General features: G+C 42.0%; 2 protein-coding genes across 2 annotated transcripts in view; one reads left to right on the plus strand and one right to left on the minus strand.

The window, feature by feature from the left end:
- Positions 1 to 20,621, minus strand: part of LOC121929126 (kappa-type opioid receptor-like) — a 39,914-nt gene that overhangs the window by 13,767 nt on the left and 5,526 nt on the right. The window lies entirely within an intron of this gene.
- OPRK1 (opioid receptor kappa 1) lies at positions 2,988 to 8,665 on the plus strand. The gene is given in 6 exon segments (XM_042465872.1): positions 2,988 to 3,071; positions 3,073 to 3,128; positions 3,130 to 3,236; positions 3,239 to 3,293; positions 5,345 to 5,385; positions 6,969 to 8,665. Coding segments are annotated over 6 exon segments (867 nt in total). The 5' UTR covers positions 2,988 to 3,002; the 3' UTR covers positions 7,508 to 8,665.

Below are 20,621 nucleotides of genomic sequence, written 5' to 3' on the forward strand. Positions count from 1 at the left end.
AAATTCAAAATGAACCTGAATAGACTAGAAAGCTGGGCCAGAGCTAACAGAATGAACTTCACAGGGAAAATGTAAGGACTGCACTTAGGGCGAAAAAATGAAATGCACAGATATAGGATGGGAGACACCTGGCTTAAGGAGACAACATGTGAAAGGATCTAGGATCCAAGTAGACCACAAGTTGAACATGATGGTCACAGTGTGATGCGGCAGGCTAACAGGCCAAGGCGATTTTTAGGGCTGCAATCAATGAAGTATAGTAATCTAGTCCAGGGAAGTAAAGTGCCACTATATTCTGCTCTGGTCATGCCCCACCTGGAATATTGTGTCCAGTTCTGGGCACCACATCAAAAGGACATTGAGAACTGAGCGTGTCCAAATGAGGTCGACTAAGATGGTGGAAGTCTGGAAACCCTGCCCTATGAGGAAACGACTCATGGAGCTGGGGGATGTTTCGCCTGGAGAAGAGAAGGGTAAGAGGTATGATATGATACTGGTTAAATACTTGAAGGGATGTCATATTGAGGAGGGACAAACTTGTTTTCTGCGCTCCAGAGCTAGGAACCCGGAGCAATGGATGCAAGCTACGAAAAGAAGATGCCACCTCAACATTAGGAGAATTTCCTGACAGTAGGGCTGTCGAACATGGAAACACACTTCAAACAGAGGCTGGATGCCATCTGTCGACGAATGCTTTGATCTGGAGTCCTGCATGGCAGGGGGTGGACGATTGGCCCTTTGCGGTCTCTTCCAATCTATGATTCTATGATTCTAATGATTATAAAGATTGAAAGATTCAAAGCATCCACATTAGGTGGTGCAGTGCAAAGAAAAAAATGGTTCTGGCTTCTATGAGGGACTGGGAAAGAGAAGACAAACCCTGACACTCAAGCCGGACTGAGATTTTGGGAATTCTGGGGGGAAAGAGGAAGCAGTGGCAAATGGCTGTGTGTGTGTGGTGTATGTATTATGTATGTATGTATGTATATGCATCGTCAAGTTGCCTGAGAAAAACCTGCAAGTTGCCTGTGCAGTGACTACTGGTGTGTTGCAGATGTGGATTGTATAATCTTATAGACCAAAATATTAATTAGTAGAGTTGAGTGTCATGATCACTCATTAAGTTAATCCATTTAACTTTTTGGTAATGCAAGCAATAATAATAAACACGAATATTATAGGATGGGGAATAATTTTCTAAAAACAGGACAAAAGAGAGAGCAAGAGAAAGGAGTAGAGAATGGTGAGAGTTCCAGCAAAAGAAGAAAAAATGTTGTGGATGGAGCGACTTGGCCTCCAACAAGAAAATTAATGTCCTCATTTAGCTGTTTTGATTTAATTTGATGAAAAGATATCTAGCCACATAGAGAACTTGACTAATTTGCATAATCTAATTAAATCACTTATAATTTAGTTCTGCATGGCAGTAAAACTTAATTGGTAACATAGCAGTGGGCGACAGGTAAATTGTTGAAAGAACAAAAGAGAATATACAGTATAGAAGGAAGTGCAAACCTAGATAAATGCCCAGGGAGTCTTGTTTGTAAATTATTATTATTATGATTATTATTATTATTATTATTATTATTTATTATTATTAATTTTATTATCCTTTATTATCAGACGTGTAAAATTTCCCAGCGCTGTACATACAATGCTTTTTATTGGACGGTTCCCCCTGCCTCACCCAGATTGGTTCTACAAACCAGTTTGGCCCGGCAGTGAAGGTTTGATATGCCACCCCCAAATTTCCTCCCCCCCCCCCTGCTGTTGAGTAAGCAAGTATCTTAGTTCCCCTCTCCACTTTTCCTCCAGGCATTTTTTTCTCTCAACATGCCGAATCTTAGCCAATCACAGTTGTAAAGGAGGTGTATCAGACAGGAAATGGAGTATAATCATGAACGCAATCGTGAGTTTTAAACGGTTATGCATGATAACCCCACTAAACCAAATTCCAGGCAATGGGAAGTCAGTAAAACTAACGCAAGTCATGTGGTTTCCATCACGTTATTGTGTGATCAAACGCAAAATTCCGGGCAATGGCCCATGCCTTGTTTTCAGTCAACTGAAGCCATTTCGAATGCAATTACATTCATAATTAATACTTTCTGGCCCCACTATTCTTTTCATATCGAATTCAAGAGAAATTGTCTCATTTGAATAAACTCCTAAGTAGTGAATTAGGTAAGAAATTATTTAATTTGTTCCTCCATTTCTATTCTGTCTGCTGTTCTGAAAGGAATCATATCCAATGGCTTAGCAACCATAAAAAAACATTGGGTATCCCACGCAGTTTAATATCTCAGGATGTTTTTTTTTGTAAAAAAATAGAGTTGGCAGATCTTTGTTTGTCTTATAAAGAGAAACATGCTACTTTCAGAACAGTCAACATTGTAAATAATGGACATACTGGGTTGGATCCAGATTGAGTGATACCATTGTATCAATGGCTTTCCATTAGTCATGACCCTTCAAAGAATTCTGGTCTAAGGTAATGACACAGATTTTGATACATCTTATTGTCTTGTTCCATCTTATTAAAAGCTCAACTCTTACAGTATAATCGGTCTGAGATGTGTGGAATCAGCAATGAGGAAGATGAAAAAAAGATTCGTCAGATTACTTAGAAAGTGCAGATGGCCAAGGGGGAGGTCAGTCAGGTATCTCTTCTGCGATTGCTGAGCAGGCAAAATGAAAGAGCTGCAGTGCAGGCATGGAGAGGCAGGATCTATTTGCCAGTGCTTTAGAAATGCAGGGGTGGATGTTAGCTCACAACAGAAAAACATTTCTACCCCTACCAGTGAACACCAAAAATCACTGAGAAGATTAGTACGGTGTGTGTGTGGTTGTGTGGTCGAAAAGCTTTCACAGAAAGCAACTCTCTTCGCCCCATTATTCATTTATAAGTAATGGACTTCCACGCCCGAGAATGTACTCTTACCAAGCGGACTTATGGGGATATTAACATATAAAACATTCTCTTGGTTGCTAGGTACACAAAGATGAAGACAGCAACAACAGCTATATTTTTGAATTTGGCTCGGGCAGATGCTCTCGGTACCAGCAGACAAGGCCTTTCCAAGGACTGAGTAGGTAATGAACTCTTGGCCATTTGGGGATGTGCCGGTAAATTGTCATGTCAAGTGACTAACGATAACAGTTTACCAGCAAATTCACCCTGACCATGAGGAGTGGTGATCGACATTGCTGTCTGTCACCCCGGAAGGCACTAGACTTCCGACTCCTCTGAGGCAAAGATAATCAATAGTGTGTAGCTGGCTCTTATCATCATCGTGGGCATTCAGCCATAGTCCTGGAGGCACAAGGTCGGAGAGGTGAGTACAGACTGTTTGGTGGGGGGATTGTGATAAGGCTGGCCCTCCCCTTAAAAGAATGAAGCAGCTACTTTAGGTAGCAGATAGCAGCAAGTAATCAGTTATTTAATGTATTATTATTTATTTATTGTAAGAGAGGGGGATTGTTTTTTTCTATCTCATGTGCCAGAATATTCTGACTTTTTGGTCCTGTCTGAATCATTACTCGGAGTGGGTTTTCTAGTTCATCCCAGGCACAAAATGTCTTGGGCTAGCCCTTTGGTAATAATCACTGTTTATTAATAACATTTTAAAATTTAGTCTGGACAGATATGCACAATTATTTTTGAGGTGTGTCCATATTTTTTAAAAAGTATATCAAGGCCATATTGAGTTTGCTTTTGAGATGGATTTTATGCTGTGATACACGTGTTTGGCTATCCCTACCAGACCACATTCCACTGCTGTCTTAGATATGTCAGCTTCTATCTATTAGGCCACTATATTAGCAGGTTTTATTCTAGTCTTATGGATGTGATTCCAGATCTTAATTATTTTTGATACTTAGAGAGGAAGGCCTTCCTTACGGCCAACCAGATTGGAGTTATATTCGTTGTGATGTTAGGGGGTGGACTTTTTTAGTGGTCCCAGGCTCTGTACTCCCTACGAAACTGTCTCCCGCTGCAATTTTTTTCTTCTGTAGACTGGTAAGGACTTCTCTATTCCTCAGATTTTCAGCTACTGAGGACAAGTGTTGTTTACCAGTGGAATGACACTCAGCTTTCCTTAGAGATGCTTTTTTTTAAAAATGAGTTTTAATTGCTTTCTTTTTGGTTTTTAATTTAATTCTGCTTTATTGATCTTCTGTGTCTTAAGTGAATCTTTTTTCTTTTCAATTTAATATTATTTAGAACAATCTGAAATCTCCCCTTTGCGGGAAACACAGGATATAAATCGAATCCATTGAATCAGTTAATTTTGAGAGAGGAATTGGAAAATGCCTTAGTGTTATGTGCTTCAATGTCACAGTCAGAAATATTGATTCCTTATTTTATTTATTTATTCAAATTTTATCCTGCCTTTCTCCCTGGCATGAGACCCAAGTGATGTGTTGGCTAAGAGTTCCCAGGCCATCATATAACCTCTGATAATGGTGTGGAACTAGCTGTCAGTGAGGTAATTCCATTGCCTGGGAGGCCGGCTGGAAGAAAACATGAGCCAAGCTGTAAGAAAGGCGCACAACTTTATTAAACAGCAAACAAATGGTAGGGTTGACACAAAGCATAAGGGCAGGATCTGAGAAAATTGAACAACCCCATGGTTGATCGATAAACCGCTTGCCTGCTAACCGCCAGGCATTGGATGACCTAGGGACTAAGGAACGCCGACTGGCATCCACCACCAGCCGCTCGCTTATTCCTAAGCCCCTAGTCACCGGGAGGCTCACCCTTGTTGTGCCCCCACAATGGCCAAACACATGCCCTGTTTGCCCGGGTCCCGAATGACTCCCAAACCAGTGCTCCATAGCCCTGGTAACCCACACCATCAATCCAGGACGATGTTGCCGCCCTAAGCTGTGACAAAAACCATCAACCCAAGGAGAGGAGGGTGGAGAGCCAAAAGGCAAAAGGTGCCGGGGCCTTCCAGTGTGACTAATAGGCCTGGCACCCGGCCAAACAAAATGGCGTCGCCCCCCTCCAGGGCGCCCAGCCAATGGACTGCCCTGGAGGAACGGGAACCAACTGCCATAGAGCGATCTGGTGCCTTAGAGTGGCGCGGCGGAAGTACCAACGCCCCTTTACTCCGGCCACCAATAGGCGCCCAGGGCCGCCCAGCAAGGCATGCTGGGGCGCGACACTTCCTGCCGGCTCTCGTCGGCAAAGCGGCCTGCCCAGGGAGGCGGGCGGCCAATCCTGCGATTTTCCTATGGGTTACATCACCAACAAGCAACTAAGTGGATCCTTTTGCTGGAATTTCTAGCAGCAACTTTACGTTTTCTGTGATGTGCTTATCCATTTAATAACAAATAGGGTGTGAATGTCCTCTGGTGTGTATGGGGGCAGCTGGAACAGTATGTCTGAAAGGAGCAAACTATTAGGCAATTTATTCAGTCAAGAAGGCTGGAGTAAGTAGCACTATATAGATTTTCTTCCTTCCTGCACTGTAAATCTCTCTCAGTCATGCATCTCCTCTCACGTGTTTCCCCTCATTACTTAACAGACCACCCTTCTAAAAATGACTGTCTCTCAAGTAACAACTGTAATGAAAAAGAGTGCTAGTTCATTAGAGAGTACAGAATGGCCTGTAGTAGAGACATAAACCTCTATTTGCAATAAATTTGTAAGGCTGCAAAGGTTCAACCCACTAAAATCAGCTAAAATCAGATTGATATAATGGTTTAACAAACTGTGGAATGTACGAGGATAATGGACTGGAATTTAAAGGTTGGAATTAGCTGGGAAGCATTCCTAACTTCAGTTGTGTCATTCAAAGGATTCCGCTCTCTCTCTCTCGCTCTCGTGTGGTTGTGTGTGTGTGTATAAGTACCTCAGGTTTCCTATTGTCTTTGGGGGATCCTAAGATTTTCATACAGTTCTCTCGGAAAGAAATCCTCATTGTAGTTTGCCATTGCTTTTCTATGAAATAGAGCATCTGGTATTTTTAGTGCCCCCCCCCCCATCTATGTCCTGAACATGACTAATCCGCCTGATCTTTCTTACTTCAATGCCTTCCCAGTATTTAGGCTGTTCCCAATAGAGTTTGCACTGGTGTAAAAGACCCCACTGAACCAGGATACTCTGCTTTCTTAATCCATTTTATGCAAAATAGTCTGTGAAGATTGTGAGAAATTATACATCTCTTTTTCACTGAACTGGGGAAACATGTCAGAAATAGTAAGCAAAGTGATTATATCTGTTTCTCACCATGGGTGGAGAAGCTTCTGGGTCATAATTTTATCCACACTAACTCTTAACGAGCTACTATTCCCAGTGTGACTCCTCTAGGCTGCCTCCTGCTGATTCTGGGATTGGCAGTTTAATGAGGAGTATTTAGAATTCTCTGCCTGAGAATTCTAAATACCCCCCTTAAAACTGCCAATCCCAGAATGCAGCAGGAGGAAGCTTGCAGCAGGAGGCAGCTAGAGGAGTCACACTGGAATAGTAGCTCGTTAAGAGTATAGTGTGATAAACACCTTAGACTCACCCCAAGACAAGTGTCCAGCATCCAGAATACTACTAATGCTCAGTCTTCTGACTATTTTATTTGAAATTCTTTTTAGATAATATGCTTTATATAATTTTGATTAACAAAGAAGCTGTCAGCAACTGTCAAAAGCTCTGGTCTGACCTCTAGTAAAGGCCACACTCCATCCCTTTCCCAAATTGCTTTATTACCACTAAAAACAGGATACTTGTCTATTGGTTTTACTTGCTTGTAGTACTCCTTGCCTAGTGGTAATTTAGCAAGAAAGAGTAATTGGCAGGGGAAAGAAGGAACCTATGCCTGATATACTGGTCTTGTAGGACCAAGCCCTACAGCATTTGACTGGTCAAAATGACTATAGTTTTTGAGCCATAATAAAATCTATTTATTTTACTCTAAATCTATGTCTACTTAACTTGTTTATGCCCTTTCTTCTTCTTTCATTGACAGATACAGACACAGCAAGTACTGAATGTTCTTTGCAGTTTCCAGATGATGACTATGAGTGGTGGGACATTTTTATGAAAATTTGTGTCTTTGTCTTTGCATTTATTATACCAGTGCTAATTATAGTTGTTTGCTATACTCTGATGATTATGCGCTTGAAGAGTGTAAGACTTTTGTCGGGATCGCGAGAAAAAGACCGAAACCTCCGTCGCATCACCAGATTGGTGCTTGTTGTGGTTGCAGTTTTCATTATCTGCTGGACCCCAATACACATTTTTGTATTAGTTGAAGCTCTTGGAGATGTGTCCCATAGTACTGCAGCCATTTCTAGCTATTATTTCTGCATTGCATTAGGTTACACCAATAGCAGTCTAAATCCTATCCTGTATGCTTTTCTGGATGAAAATTTCAAGCGGTGTTTCAAAGATTTCTGCTTTCCTTTCAAGACAAAGACAGATAGACAGAGCACCACCAGAGTTCGAAGTGCTATTCAAGAACCTGTCTATACCAGGGATGCTGATGGTACAAACAAGCCAGTATGACTAGTCGTGGAAATGTCATCTTACTGTTCTCCTGGCCAAGAAGTATCCAATGATCTTGGACTAACCCAAATAACCAGCGCAGTGTGAAATGGCCAGTAATAGACCTGTAAGGAATCCTGTAGTTTGAACTGATATATGAGCATCGCTTCATAATAAGGATCTCTTCACATTTCTGCTCATTGATTACGAGTTTTGGCTCTATCCACAATCAATCTTTCTACATAACAAAATATAAATTTTTGGCAGAAGGAAAAGGTCTTCACAAAGCTACTGTTTTTCTAACAAGAGGAGTATCTAGTTCTTTTATTCTTCTAATTTTTCTGCTGTTATTTATGTTCCATATGGAAGATAAATGTGTCTTTTAGTGATTGCTGAAATTGTACTGTATCACCTTACAATGAACTATGATGACTAATTGTCTACAGTATCTGTCAGAATGTCAAAATCAGTATTTTCCTTTTTTTTTTCACTGAGTGAAAAACATCTTTTCTAAAATGAATGTATTCAAGAATCATGAGGTGAATTATGGAATTTAGTCTTCTAGTACAACAATTCATGAGCTTCTCTGAAATGCTAATTGTGTATTCCCATAATATAGTGATTGCATCTGTTACGACATAAGGTGATTCAGTGGAAACATCCAATATTTTTACTTCATGGAATCAATAGCAATTAATCCTATGGGAATCATGTTACATTATTACTGCATGAATGGGTTCTGTGAATCCTATTTATTTATGTAAATTATATCCCACCTTTCTATCTTATCTGTGAATTCCAACAGGGAGGGTCCATAGCTTAGTTTGAAGCTTTGTGTTTGTCCTAAAATGATATATTTTTCAGTGTCCTAACCTGCCACTCCCATTTTTTTCTTCCATAAAAATCCTAATTTTACATGCAGAAAAGCCACACATATTTGCATCAAAAACTGGCATATAAATATGTACAATTTATTATAGTTTGGATTTTCTTGTAACACTGGGGCCTGCCTGCATATGTTTGCACTGTGAAATTCTGGTTTATGCATGATTGCTGACTTTTGTATTTGGTGTCTGTCTGCAACATAAGCCTTTCAGTGTTGTTGTTGTTTTAAAAAAGACAAATGCATCTTTTTTATGGTGTTCTTTTTTGTGTGGATCTCTAAAAATATATGTACTTATTGAGAGTGACAAAATGCCTTTCATAAGGATGGCACTAACAATGAAGACTATCAATCATATAGAGAAGAATATAATAAAAATATCTTTTCTTACCTAAAATTGTGGTGAGAGAAGCACATCTTTTTTAAAACCTGTAAGCAATTGCTATCCAGTCTTTGTATGCCTTTGCTAAGGTTTCTTTTTTAGATTGTGATAAAGGAAAAATGCATAGAACTGCTATCATCTAGCATTCAAATACTTTTCCTAATAGATACAGTGATAAAAACAGATTATGTAACAAATAATCCATTCACTAAACCAAAAAGTTGTTAGTCAAAATTTTAATTCTCAAAATCCATATCGTCTATATCATAAAGGACAGTAAAACTTTATAGTTATTTTCAATAGCTAACATTTTATGTCTCCAGTTCTCTCAGTTTAAAACCAGCACTCTGAACTGTAATTTCCGTAATTTCTAATTTATTTATTGATGCCTCAATATCTGAGATTTCATACCAGTATACAAAGGGTTGACAACTGCACTGAGCAATGGCGGTTTGTTTTGCTGGTGAATGGAATGCAGCAGAAAAATGTTTCCAGTGCCTTCCCAGCAGCAATTGTAGTGGGATGAGGACCTGCAACAGTGATCCCACTTCTGATTGTCAAATTGCAGATTGCTGAAAGTAGGGGCTGGAAACATCATTCTGCTACACCCCTTTCATTAGCAGAACAGATTTCCATCAGTGGGGCTGTTGGCTGTCATTGAGATCCTGCATTCCATTTTTGAAAGCCAGATGGCGTAGTGTTTTGATTGTTGGATTATAACTCTGGAGACCAGGGTTAGATTCCCATCTCAGCCATAAAATCCACCGGGTTACAATGGCAACCCTCCTTTGAACAAATCTTGCCAAGAAAACACCATGATAGGTTCACCTTAGGGTTGCCATAAATTGGAAACAACTTGAAGGCACACAACAAACAAAACAAATTCCACTTATATAATTCGTCCTTTAAAAAGTCAGTAGTTCAAAATGGGCAAAATTTCAAAACCTCCCCCCACCCTGAGAATGGCAATGGCATGAGTAATGACTCATTTGTTATAGATGATTAATTAAATGACAAAATGAGGAACTGTCCAATGTATAGAGAGGCCTTTCCTCTAAATAGGTTCAACATACAGTGTTTCCTTGCCTTATGCTGGGGATACATTCTGGACCCCCCGTGTAAGACAAGTTCCACTTATGCTCAAACCCCATTGAAAATAATGGGGCTCATGCATGTGACACATGATGTATTTCCTGTATATCCTGCAGCTTTCAGTGTAAGCTGAAAGCTGCGTATAGCGCACCCGCGTATGACATGGGCGCACTGTATATTGGTTAAATTCTTTAAAGTTCTGGAACGTATTCAGCATCCTGCTGAGATGGACAACATCTGCCCCTGTTGCTGCTAAATTTAATGGCATATTCAAAGTTCTAGACTACAGAATAGGTCACATGAGGGGAAAGAACATTATTAAGACGTGTAGATGAAAATACTAGTTTTCTTGAATCATTTTCATAGTATAGATCTGAATAGTTCTTCCCATTTCTTGTAACATGCCCCCCCCCATACCTACATACTGTACTGCTGATAAAGTCTGGGTAAATACAGGCTGCCTGAGCTACTAAGCTTCTAAGCAGAATTTGGGAAACTACTTTTTAAAAGTAACTCATTCCCTTTAACCTACTACTGTTTTTGCAAAACACTTATTGCCATTACCTGTTACAATATGGGAAAAGGAACTTGTTGAGACAATTGTTGCACTGCTCATCGATTTATAAATTACTTTCTATTACATTTTTGAAAGAGAAACACTTGGGATTGACAAAAGAATGAGCTGAAAGATGGAACATCCTTGCTGATAGGCTGTTATTCGTCTCTTCATAAATGTATGGCCTCCTGTACAGATATGTTTCTTCAACATTGTAGAATTGTGGTGTTTACATTATTATTATTATTATTAACCTTTTTTTATGAAGCCGCTGTAAATTTATACTCGCGCTGTACATACATCTTTTTAGCTAGACGGATCCTGTCCTCTGGCTTACAATCTAAAAGACATGAACACGAAGGAGAAGGGGTGGTGGAGGGAAAGGGTAAGAGGTCAGCATTTTCCTCTTCTACCGCCGAGGCCTGGACCAAGGCGATGGACTGGAGGGAGGGCTTGGTTCATAATGGATGTTAATCATTTTCCAGGGAAATACATACTCTCAGTAGGATATCATAACAGTACATAGCAATACAGGAAATGGTTAGATACAGGCACCAAAAGAACATCAAATAGTAAGCGACATTATGCAATGCCTGGGAAGGCTTCTCTGAACAGGATGGTTTTCAACTCCGTTTGAACTGGTTACAGAAGTGATGGCTCTTGCTTGTGGGAGAAGAAGGTTCCAGGAGTGAGGGGCAGCAAGTGAAAAGGGGGCGAATCCGGGATGGGGCAGAGGAATCCTGGGCTGAGCAGGAACCCTTGACTACCAGAACGGAGGGCCCTGGTGGGAAGGTGAGGAGAAAGAAGGTCTGATAATAAGGAGGGGCCAGTCCATGGAGGGTTTAAATGTCGACAGCAGGAGCTTATACTGAATGTGGAAGGGAGGGGGACTAAGGTATTTTTTAAACAATATCTGTAAATTATCAAGATTATTTTAAGATTATTTTAATTGAATAAAATGCATTACTTACACACTTCGAGACAATTTATAGCTTGCACCCAATGTTAGCCTATGAATGTTGAAATGTTTATAATTAAGCTCTGAAGGTTTATGACAAGTGTAACCATTGCTCATTTCAATCTGATCCCACCACCACAACTAAGTAAATGGACATTGATACTTGAACTTGACATTGTGCCCCATCAGTGCATCTGAGGAAGTAGATGTAACCCATAAAGTTCATACTAAAATAATATTAGAAGTGTCACAAGACTCTTTCAGTCCTTTTGCTTCCCTCTTTTATAAATGTAAAAATCAAGAAATCAGAAGAAGACTTATACTTGGAAGGGCAGCTATGAAGGAACTAGTGTAATAATGGGCTGAAACAGAAAGGCCATAAAGCTGGCTTCCACTGGCTTGGAGGCATGATGTTTTGGACCTCATGCCCCCAAGACACCCGAAGCTGTCCTGACATCAGATGGGGGAGGCTTCAAGCTGCTCTGAGGGCATGGAGTTTTTTCACCTGCATGCCCCCAGAGCAGCTTTGAAGCCACCCGGGACTGTGGTGGGGTTCCTAAGGCAGCCCTTTACTGACCCAAACCGATCAGATTTTTTCCATTCCTATTTGGTCCACAGACAGAGTGATTGGGCCAGGGCATGTGCGTGCTGCGACTCTGGGGCAACCAGCTCCAGGGTGGCCCTAACTGCCCTTGGGGGGGGTCATCTGTTGGTGGCCTCAATATTTAATTAAATTGAATTTAGGTTGTCTGTGCCATTATATTTCCTATTTCTATGTCTGCTTGTGAAGCTGAACAGTGAATACAGCTGATGGGGGGGGGGGGAGAACTAATTTGATGTGTGGTACTGGGGAAAGTTTGTAGAATACAGTGTGCCTGTACCATAGCGGGGGCGCACTATGCTCACTTTCAGCTTATGCTGAAGCCGTGGTGCATACAAATAATGGCACACACGCCATGGTGTGCATGCACCGCTGCACCACCACGCCTGAGCCCCATTATATTGAATAGAGCTCAAGTATATCATGTTTTGATTCGCGGGGGGTGGGGCGGGGGGGGGGGAGCTCAAGTGTCAGATGAGGCTCCACTGTACCATAGACTGCTAAAGGACCAATGGATGCATTCTAGAGCAAATCAGCCCAAACTCTGCTAGAACCAAGATAACTGAACTGAGTTTATTGATTTTGGCTATATCATGAGAAGAAAGGACTTATAAAATACTATAATGCTTGGATAAAATTGAGAGCAATAGGGAAAAAAGGAAAACCACATTCCAGATGGATAGATTTAATCAGAGAAGCCACAGCTATGAATCTGTAAAAACTGAGAGATTAGTTAAGAATAGAGTGACTTGGAGGTCCGCATTCATAGGCCTTCTTAATAGAAACAGTTAATAACAAGAAAATTAAGACTGCTTTGTTTATTTCATCAGTTATCTTCTCCAGAGATGTGGAGATGGAATAGAGTGAAAAGGCTCGTTCTTATCCACACTTTATTTTTGGAAATATTATGTCTTCTCTGTGGATTATAATCCAGGGAGTGGAAGGAGAGGAGAGTCAATAATGACTTTAATATGGAGAGAAGTATCCCCTATGCTCACTGTCGCCCCTGCCTCCCTGTTTTTGGACAGAGCTGTCTACGTGCACAGTTCTGTAAGTGGTGCTGGCTGCTGCAAAGATTTATCTATATCTTAGATGCTGCTGATAATAAATTGAGGTCTATGAATGTACATGAACTGATACACAGCTGTAATACATCCCTAGATGAGACAAAGAACACTTTCACTTGAAATACCTCTCAACACCATCCTTTCTTCAGCAATAATTATGCTGCGTAAATGGTATATACTAGTCATTATTCCAGTTCTTTATAGGCAATAGATGAAACATAGAACAGTGTGCACTTTGCACTTTGCCACTTCCCATGAAATACTTTACTCTTTCTGTTTAATATTCACTACAGCTGAAAAACTAGCATTCAAAAACAGCACTCCAACTGCCAGTGGCAAATTAAAATTAAATTAAATCATTTACAAATACACATCTCAGGGGAAGAATGGCACATTTGAAAATTAGTAGCTTTATAATTTAGAAAGAGTGGTTCATAAAAAGACCTAGAAATGGACCTACATCAGGGAGTGGCAAAATGTGTGCCAGGGACTGCATGTGGCCCCCATGCCCATTTTTTGTCTTTCCCCACCTTTTGACCTCAAATGCTTTCTAGGGCTAGGGGATGCATTTTCACCATACTTTCTCTGCCACTCCCTTTTAGGTCAAAGAGAGGCATTTTTTAAAAAAAGACCAACAGTATTTTGTACTTATTTCCTGTTGTCAAGGGGTCATCACATATCATTTTTTTAGTGGAACAATGGAAATAATCCACTCATGCATGCCGGGTTTGTTATTCACACTATGGAACCACATCTCTGTGAGTTTCAGGTGCTCACCGTGCCTGCACTGAACAGAGTCGGTGATGTGAATGTATTTGAAAGCATTCAAACATACAGGCCTATTTGTAGTGGTGATTCACACTGCCATAAAAACCTGGTTTGATTATCCGGGGTTAAGTGGGATTTTTGGAATCCCTCCAAAAAACTTAATTGGGCACACTTAGGATGCATGTGAACAACAGAGATTCAACCTGGATTCATCCTGGATATTTTTACTGTCTGAATAATCCCCATAGAAGTCCTTTCCTTGGCCTTCATTCTAGAAGGAATGAAAACATGAGGACGAGTGTCCCAGTACCACTAGAGGGTATCTGTGGGGCACACATTGAGTATTGACAAGAGAAATGATGGTAACATGACTAATTAATCTTCTGGGGGATTATTTCACCCCTTATCTTCCTGCAGTTGCCCACTCCTACCTACATTATTAAGAATCTAGATCAGTGCTGTCTGACAATCTGATGTGGATGACCAACTATATTTGTTTTGTTGTGCACAGTGTGTTTCATTTGTTCCTGGAAACCCTCCTGGGACCAGCGGCCACTTGCTCAGAGACTTGCACTAGTCCAGGAACCACCATTTTGACTAGCACTGATCTAGATACTATGGTATAATCAGGGACGTAGCCAAGGCGGGGGTTCTTGGGGTCTGGACCCCCCCTTCCATTAGAAAAATTGAATGGTGTGTGCTGCTGCACCGCTGCACCCAAGCCCCATTAATAATGGTGGCAATTAGCCTGGACCCCCCTCTTCTTCTAAAATCCTAGCTACGTCCCTGGTATAATGTATTAATGTTCTGCTGTGAGGTAAGCCTACTGATTTCAGAGGGACACATTATTAATATTAGTACATTTAATCAGAGTGCATATAAGGGGAAATTTCCCACCCCACCCCTCCCATTCCCCTTTTTTCCTATTTGTATTAGGTCTTTTTAGAATCTAAGCCTCTTGGTAAGGGCTTAAATTCTTAAAGCTGGTTGTATCAATCCATTTACAATGTTTTGTTTAGCGAAAGTGGGAAAACACTGTCTGTCTCTCTTGTTTTAGTCTTCCTATTTTGGAGCTGTTTGGATAATAATACTGAAATACTATGTTATATTAATCTATTTATTAACATAAATCACTTCTTTCTCCCAAATGTAACTTCAGGTAGCTGCACATGAGTTAAAATAAAATATGTGAATTTAAAATTAGTATAAAAAAGTAAAAACTCAGTTAAATGGGATACCATATTAAAACCATTAAAAACATTTAATGCTTTAAAATGATATAAAACCATTTAAACCATAGGAACATTTAAAGAACAAAACATCATGCAGCACATGCACCCCTTCAAAAGCTTTTCACATGGCACTTAGTCCCCAAACATATCCAAATAGAGTCTTTACTTACGGCAGAAGGTGAGCAGAAGGTGACAAACCTGTTTTCCCCTGGCAGAGAGTTCCAAAGCCTGGGCACTGTTATCGAGAAGTCTCTCTCCATGCCCCCCTCCAAATGTGCCTCTGAAGAGGTAAGAGCAAGTGAAAATCTTTCTCCAAGGTTTTAAAACTTGGGCAGGCTAATATGGGGAGATACAGGCTTTCACATAACAGAACTTTATAATTCATGACCAGCACTGCACCTGGAAACAACTGGTAGTCTAGGGCGGGTACAGGGGCCGCCGCCAGGTAGGTCCGCAGGGGAGCCGGAGCCTTCAGACGGCCCGACTCCCGCGCGGACCGAAAAAAGAAGCTCACAAAAGGGAGCTTCTTTTCAAGTCGCGTTGGCGACGTAGCGAGCGCCCAGGGCGCGCTCGCTACGTCACAAGCGGCGCGACACGTCTGGACGCTATGCGTCCAGTACGTAAAGATGGCGCCGGCCAGGTAGAAGGGCCGGCGCCATCTTGTACGGACGGAGTCCGTACTAGGCACAGGGCGTCTATAAGAGACGCCCCTTTTTTAAATGGGACGTCCTCCGGACGTCCCAAAGGGCTGTATAGAAGCCCCATGTTTTCTATTATATGTTTTATAATATAAAGTTTTACTTTTCATTTCAGAGTGCGGAGAAAAAAAAGGAACTAGTTACAACATACTTCTGAAAAACAATTAGTTACCAAATAACTGTTCAAAAGATTCCACTTTGGTAACTAATACACTTTGGAGTAAGTTGTTATTGTCTGTAATTCACTAAGGTTTCAGTGGGGCAGGAATGGGCTGCTTTACCTTACCATTCCTGAGTGTGTGTACTAACTCAATCTAACAATGAGAAGGCCATAAGGAAGGGTCTATGTGAGTAGTTTCCATGTGCTGTAGCCAGTAAGGATTCCTTTGTAATGTCACTTGTCATTTTTCCTCAGCATTTCTGAGATGAAATATCTAAACTGGCCATTTGAGAAAACCAGAGAGGCATTCATCTGCATTTTCCAATGGCATAATAATAATACGTAGCAATGGTAACTTCTTAGCAGTGAGTTACCTGTGAATTATCTTTATAGATGGCAGTAACAGTAACATTAAGAGTGGGATCTTTTTTAAAAGATGTGTTTAGACAATGGCCATTGCCCCCACATTGAAAAAAAATCTCAACACCACTTCAAGTGCCTATTAAGTTTCCTTCATCAACATGATCAGTTCAGGATGAGTTGTCCCATGGAATGCTGCTGCTTTAGATTGGCATTATCACCAGGAATATATGGGGAAGAGGGATGGATGTGCCTATTGAACTCTTAAATTAATTTTAACATATAGTTACCCCTCTGTTTTTTCGCGGGGGATCCATTCCGGATCCCCCCACAAAAAATGGAAAATGGCTGATATTGGATCCCTTTTGACTCCAATGGCAGTGTGCCTCAGGCATGCACCACATGGTTGTCACCCTCCATTTACCCCTCGCGTATTTTCAAGGGATGCGGATTCCAAGTCTGGAAAATGAGGGCGATTGTATTGCACAAAGTAAACAAACAGGCTTTGCAAAAGCTATCCATCTTCACGGTGACATATACACTTAAACATGTAGATTTCACTTGTTGAACGAAAACTATTAAGTTCTACAGGGAGATCAAAGCACGCTCATTCTGTATCCTCACCCACAATATATTGCTCACTGTAAGACTACACACTCTTCAGGTACATTCGGCACTGTTTTGTGGAAATAACCTAACAGCTTGAATATAACAAGTATGTCTTTTAGAAAGAGGGTGATTATTTCGTTTTCTTTTCTTTTTTTAAAAAAAAAAACCAATTTCTTTGTTTTCCTAGTTAAGTGCAATTTTTGAAGGAAAATTGGAGAGTGTGGTTTTTCTTACTATCTTTCCCTGGCCAGTACATTTGAAAGCAAGTCAGAATGCAATCAAAAAGCAGTCAAGAAATTCTATTGGGCTTGGATGTAGCTCGTAAGTCACAGATGCTTTTATAAAGAGTCACTGGCATTTTTAAGAATATTTTTTTTTTCTGGTTTCCCAAAACTTTTTTTTTAGGGGCTTTTTCTACATTGCCATTTGGGACGTCCTCCGGACGTCCCATTTTAAAAAAAGGGGCGTCTCTTTTAGACGCCCCATGCCTAGTAACGGACTCCGTCCGACAAGATGGCGGCGCCCCTTCTCAGGGGGCCCGCCATCTTTAACGTAGCGGACGCACAGCGTCCAGAACGCTTCGCGCCGCTGCTGACGTAGCGAGTGCGCCCCTGTGGCGCCTCGCTACGTCGCAAACGCGACGCAAAAAGAAGCTCCATTTTGGAGCTTCTTTTTTCGGTCCGCGCGGGAGTCGGGCCGTCCTAAGGTCCGGCTCCCCCGGGACCTTCTGGCTGGCGGCGGCAGACACGCCGCAAAGCGCGGGTCTGTACCCCACCATAGTTAGTATCTTGTTTATCCTCTACTACTTGGAACAATTAATTGGAGATGCCTTTTGAATTTTGAATTTTCTGTAACCAAAAATTATGACCTCAAAGAATGGGTTTCTCTTTTTCTTCTTGAAGAAATACAGTTTGATCTGTGCAAAACTCCAGCAGAGGCACTAGGTTGTCTATGTTGAAAATGGTAGTTGTTATTTTTGCACTCTAACAGTTATCTTTAACTTTCCATTCTTATGTGTTTCCTTTCCATGAGAACCTGGTGACAGATAGTCGGAGCTGGAATTCTGCCTGCAAGACCTCTTATATTTTGCCACTGATGTACAACTTGAAGATTTGGTTTAATGTGAGTTAGGCATCTCACTAGACACAATGTCTGCCAATAGTGTGAGGTCAGAATAGCATTTGCCAGCAGAACATTTGTCTACCTGTCCATGCAGTCTACTACATCTCAGATCAACTCTCTGTTCTCAATTCTCTTAGAGAAGATCTTGGTTGCTCAAAGGCCTGTTTCCCCTCCTTGTTCTGCTATCAAATACCTTCCCTCAGCAGAATGGTCCTGTTGCATTCAACCTCCATGTGTAGCTACAATTTTGTATCCACCTGGCTGTAAGAACTCCTTTTGCCCTGCTGGGGGTGTGGCTAACAGCCTGCTATTAAAACAACCGATTGCCCAAGACAAATTCTGGTGTCGGGAGGAAGAACGAGTCTCACCAGTGAGGCGGTATCCACCTGTCTTTAAGAAACTCCTGCGGCCCTTCCAGTTATATAAAAGAAACAGCTGAGTCTATACCCCAGCAACCAATTTTATCTACTGACTGCAGATTTCTTAGGCAGATAACTCACATTCCTTAATATTATATGTGGCTAGAGATAAGAATACAGGGGGTGATAGAGCTAAAAGTATATTGAAAAATAACTGAGAATCGAGAATTTTATGTTAGGGAGCCTTTGAACCTTATGTGGGGCGGGGCGGTGCAGCGGGTTGCATGATGGGACCTTGTAGTACCTGGGGCTAAGTCACTTGGAAGAGTAACAAACTTACGGGAGAGACTTGGGTTTTGACTTGCACTATAGTGCTCTTTATAATACAAACAGGTGAGAACAAAGTTCTTGTGTTAACCTGACACAGTCGTGTTTCCAACTATATACACAGTCTTTTGTACACAGGCTCCGAAGGTAGGTCCTTGGTAAGGGCACGTAGCCTATGAGCTTCGGGTCTCCGCCGAATGCTTCGTCCAAGGTTCCCGGTCTGGCCCTTCTCCCAGCTTCTGGTTTCGGGCCTGGTTTCCCAACGCTCCCCTTTGCTGTCCCACCACTCATTCACAAACTAGGGGAGGGAAAGCCTTTTCCCACCCTTCTGCCTCCAGGAAAGGGAATTCACCTTTCCTCTCCTCTGGGGTCACGAAGTTTGGACGGACTCAATGAGCCCAAGGGGCTCGAGGGCTAACCGGGTCTGTAAGACCCGTCTCCAACTCGCCGGGACTATGGACCCACGCTCTCTTTCCCTCGCCGAAACCGCCTCACCGCGTCCCCCGCTTCCGCGTCTCCGTCCTCCCGCGCACACCTGCCCATCTCCTTTTATCTCGCTCGGTCGGCTCCGCCTCTTTTCTTCCCCCTCTCGATATCCCTTCCTGGCTTCCATCCACTGATAGCTCCCTCCCCTCCAACTCCCTCTTCCCTCAGTCCTACTTCCCTACACAACCCCACCGGCCAAGAGAGTTGGTGATGGGGGAGCGGTCCAGGTGCAGGTCGGGAAAAAAAATCAGCGTTAGCAGCAACAATCCTGCTATGGTGTATCGTAAAACGCATACGGTTGTAACGCCATAATACCACCGGGTTATCCCGGGTTGGTATCTTTCATGAAGCTACCAGGTTAAAGGGGCATGAATCCGTGACTAGCTGAAAAGGTGCCCCCACAAGTAAGTACTTTAATTATAGTGATTGCCCATTTAATGCTAATGGCCCTCCCTTTCAATGCTGCATACTTTTTCTCTGCTTCCTTTAGTTTCTTACTAAGGAACAACACGGGGTGGTTCCCCATCCGCCCCACGTGTGAGAGGACTGCCCTAAACCAACCTCAGAAGCATATCTGCATGACAAATGGTTTAGAAAAATCCTTCTGGGGCCCTTAATGACTGGGAAACTAGAAACCAATGTGCTTTTAAGAGTATCCAGAGCTTTTGTTCCTCCCTGCCCCATCTCCTCTCCGAGGCTGTCCTTCTCTTCGTCAAGTTTTCGTCAAGGGACAGGCGATATGCGCAAATGAGGTTAATGACGCGGCTATAGTACCTACCAATCCCAAAAACTGCCTACTTTGTTTCGTAGTCCTGGGGAATGCCCCAGTCCGGTATTTTGACACTTTGTCCATCAAAGGTTTATTACCCTGTCCTACCGAGTGCCCCAAATATTTTACCTGCTTGCATGCAATGGCACACTTCTAGGATTTAACCGTTAGGCCCCAACCCATTCCTCAAGGCTACCAGCACCTGCGTTCAGTGTTCAAGTGGTTCTTCCCACGAGTTGTACTATAGATGATGTAGCAGCCTATGTAAGCTGCAGCAAAGTTCTGCAAGTCTTTTAAGTTATGTTCATGGCCTTTGGAAGGTGGCAAGCGGCACCATGCAACCCGAAGGCATACGTGTTAAACTGAAATAGTCCCTTTCGGGGTCGCAAACACTGTTTTCTCTTTCCTTATCCTCATGTCTCATTTAATTTGGCCAATAGCCTTGGTCAAGTCAATGGAGGACAGGTATGTCGCCTGTCCCAAGCTCTCCTAGTAAATTGACCGTCCAGGCATGGGAATAGGCATCAGACTTGGAGATTTTATTAACCTTCTGAAATCTAATGCAAAATCTACCGGTGTCCATCCGGTTTGTGAACCATGAACGGGTAAACTTCTCCAGGACTTCTGGAAGGGTCATCACCCTCAAGGCTAAAATGGTTTCTACTTCCTTAGTTGTATTCCTACTGCACCTCCATGGCCAAGGTCT

Source organism: Sceloporus undulatus, chromosome 4, assembly GCF_019175285.1.
Source record: "Sceloporus undulatus isolate JIND9_A2432 ecotype Alabama chromosome 4, SceUnd_v1.1, whole genome shotgun sequence".
Lineage (NCBI taxonomy): Eukaryota > Metazoa > Chordata > Lepidosauria > Squamata > Phrynosomatidae > Sceloporus > Sceloporus undulatus.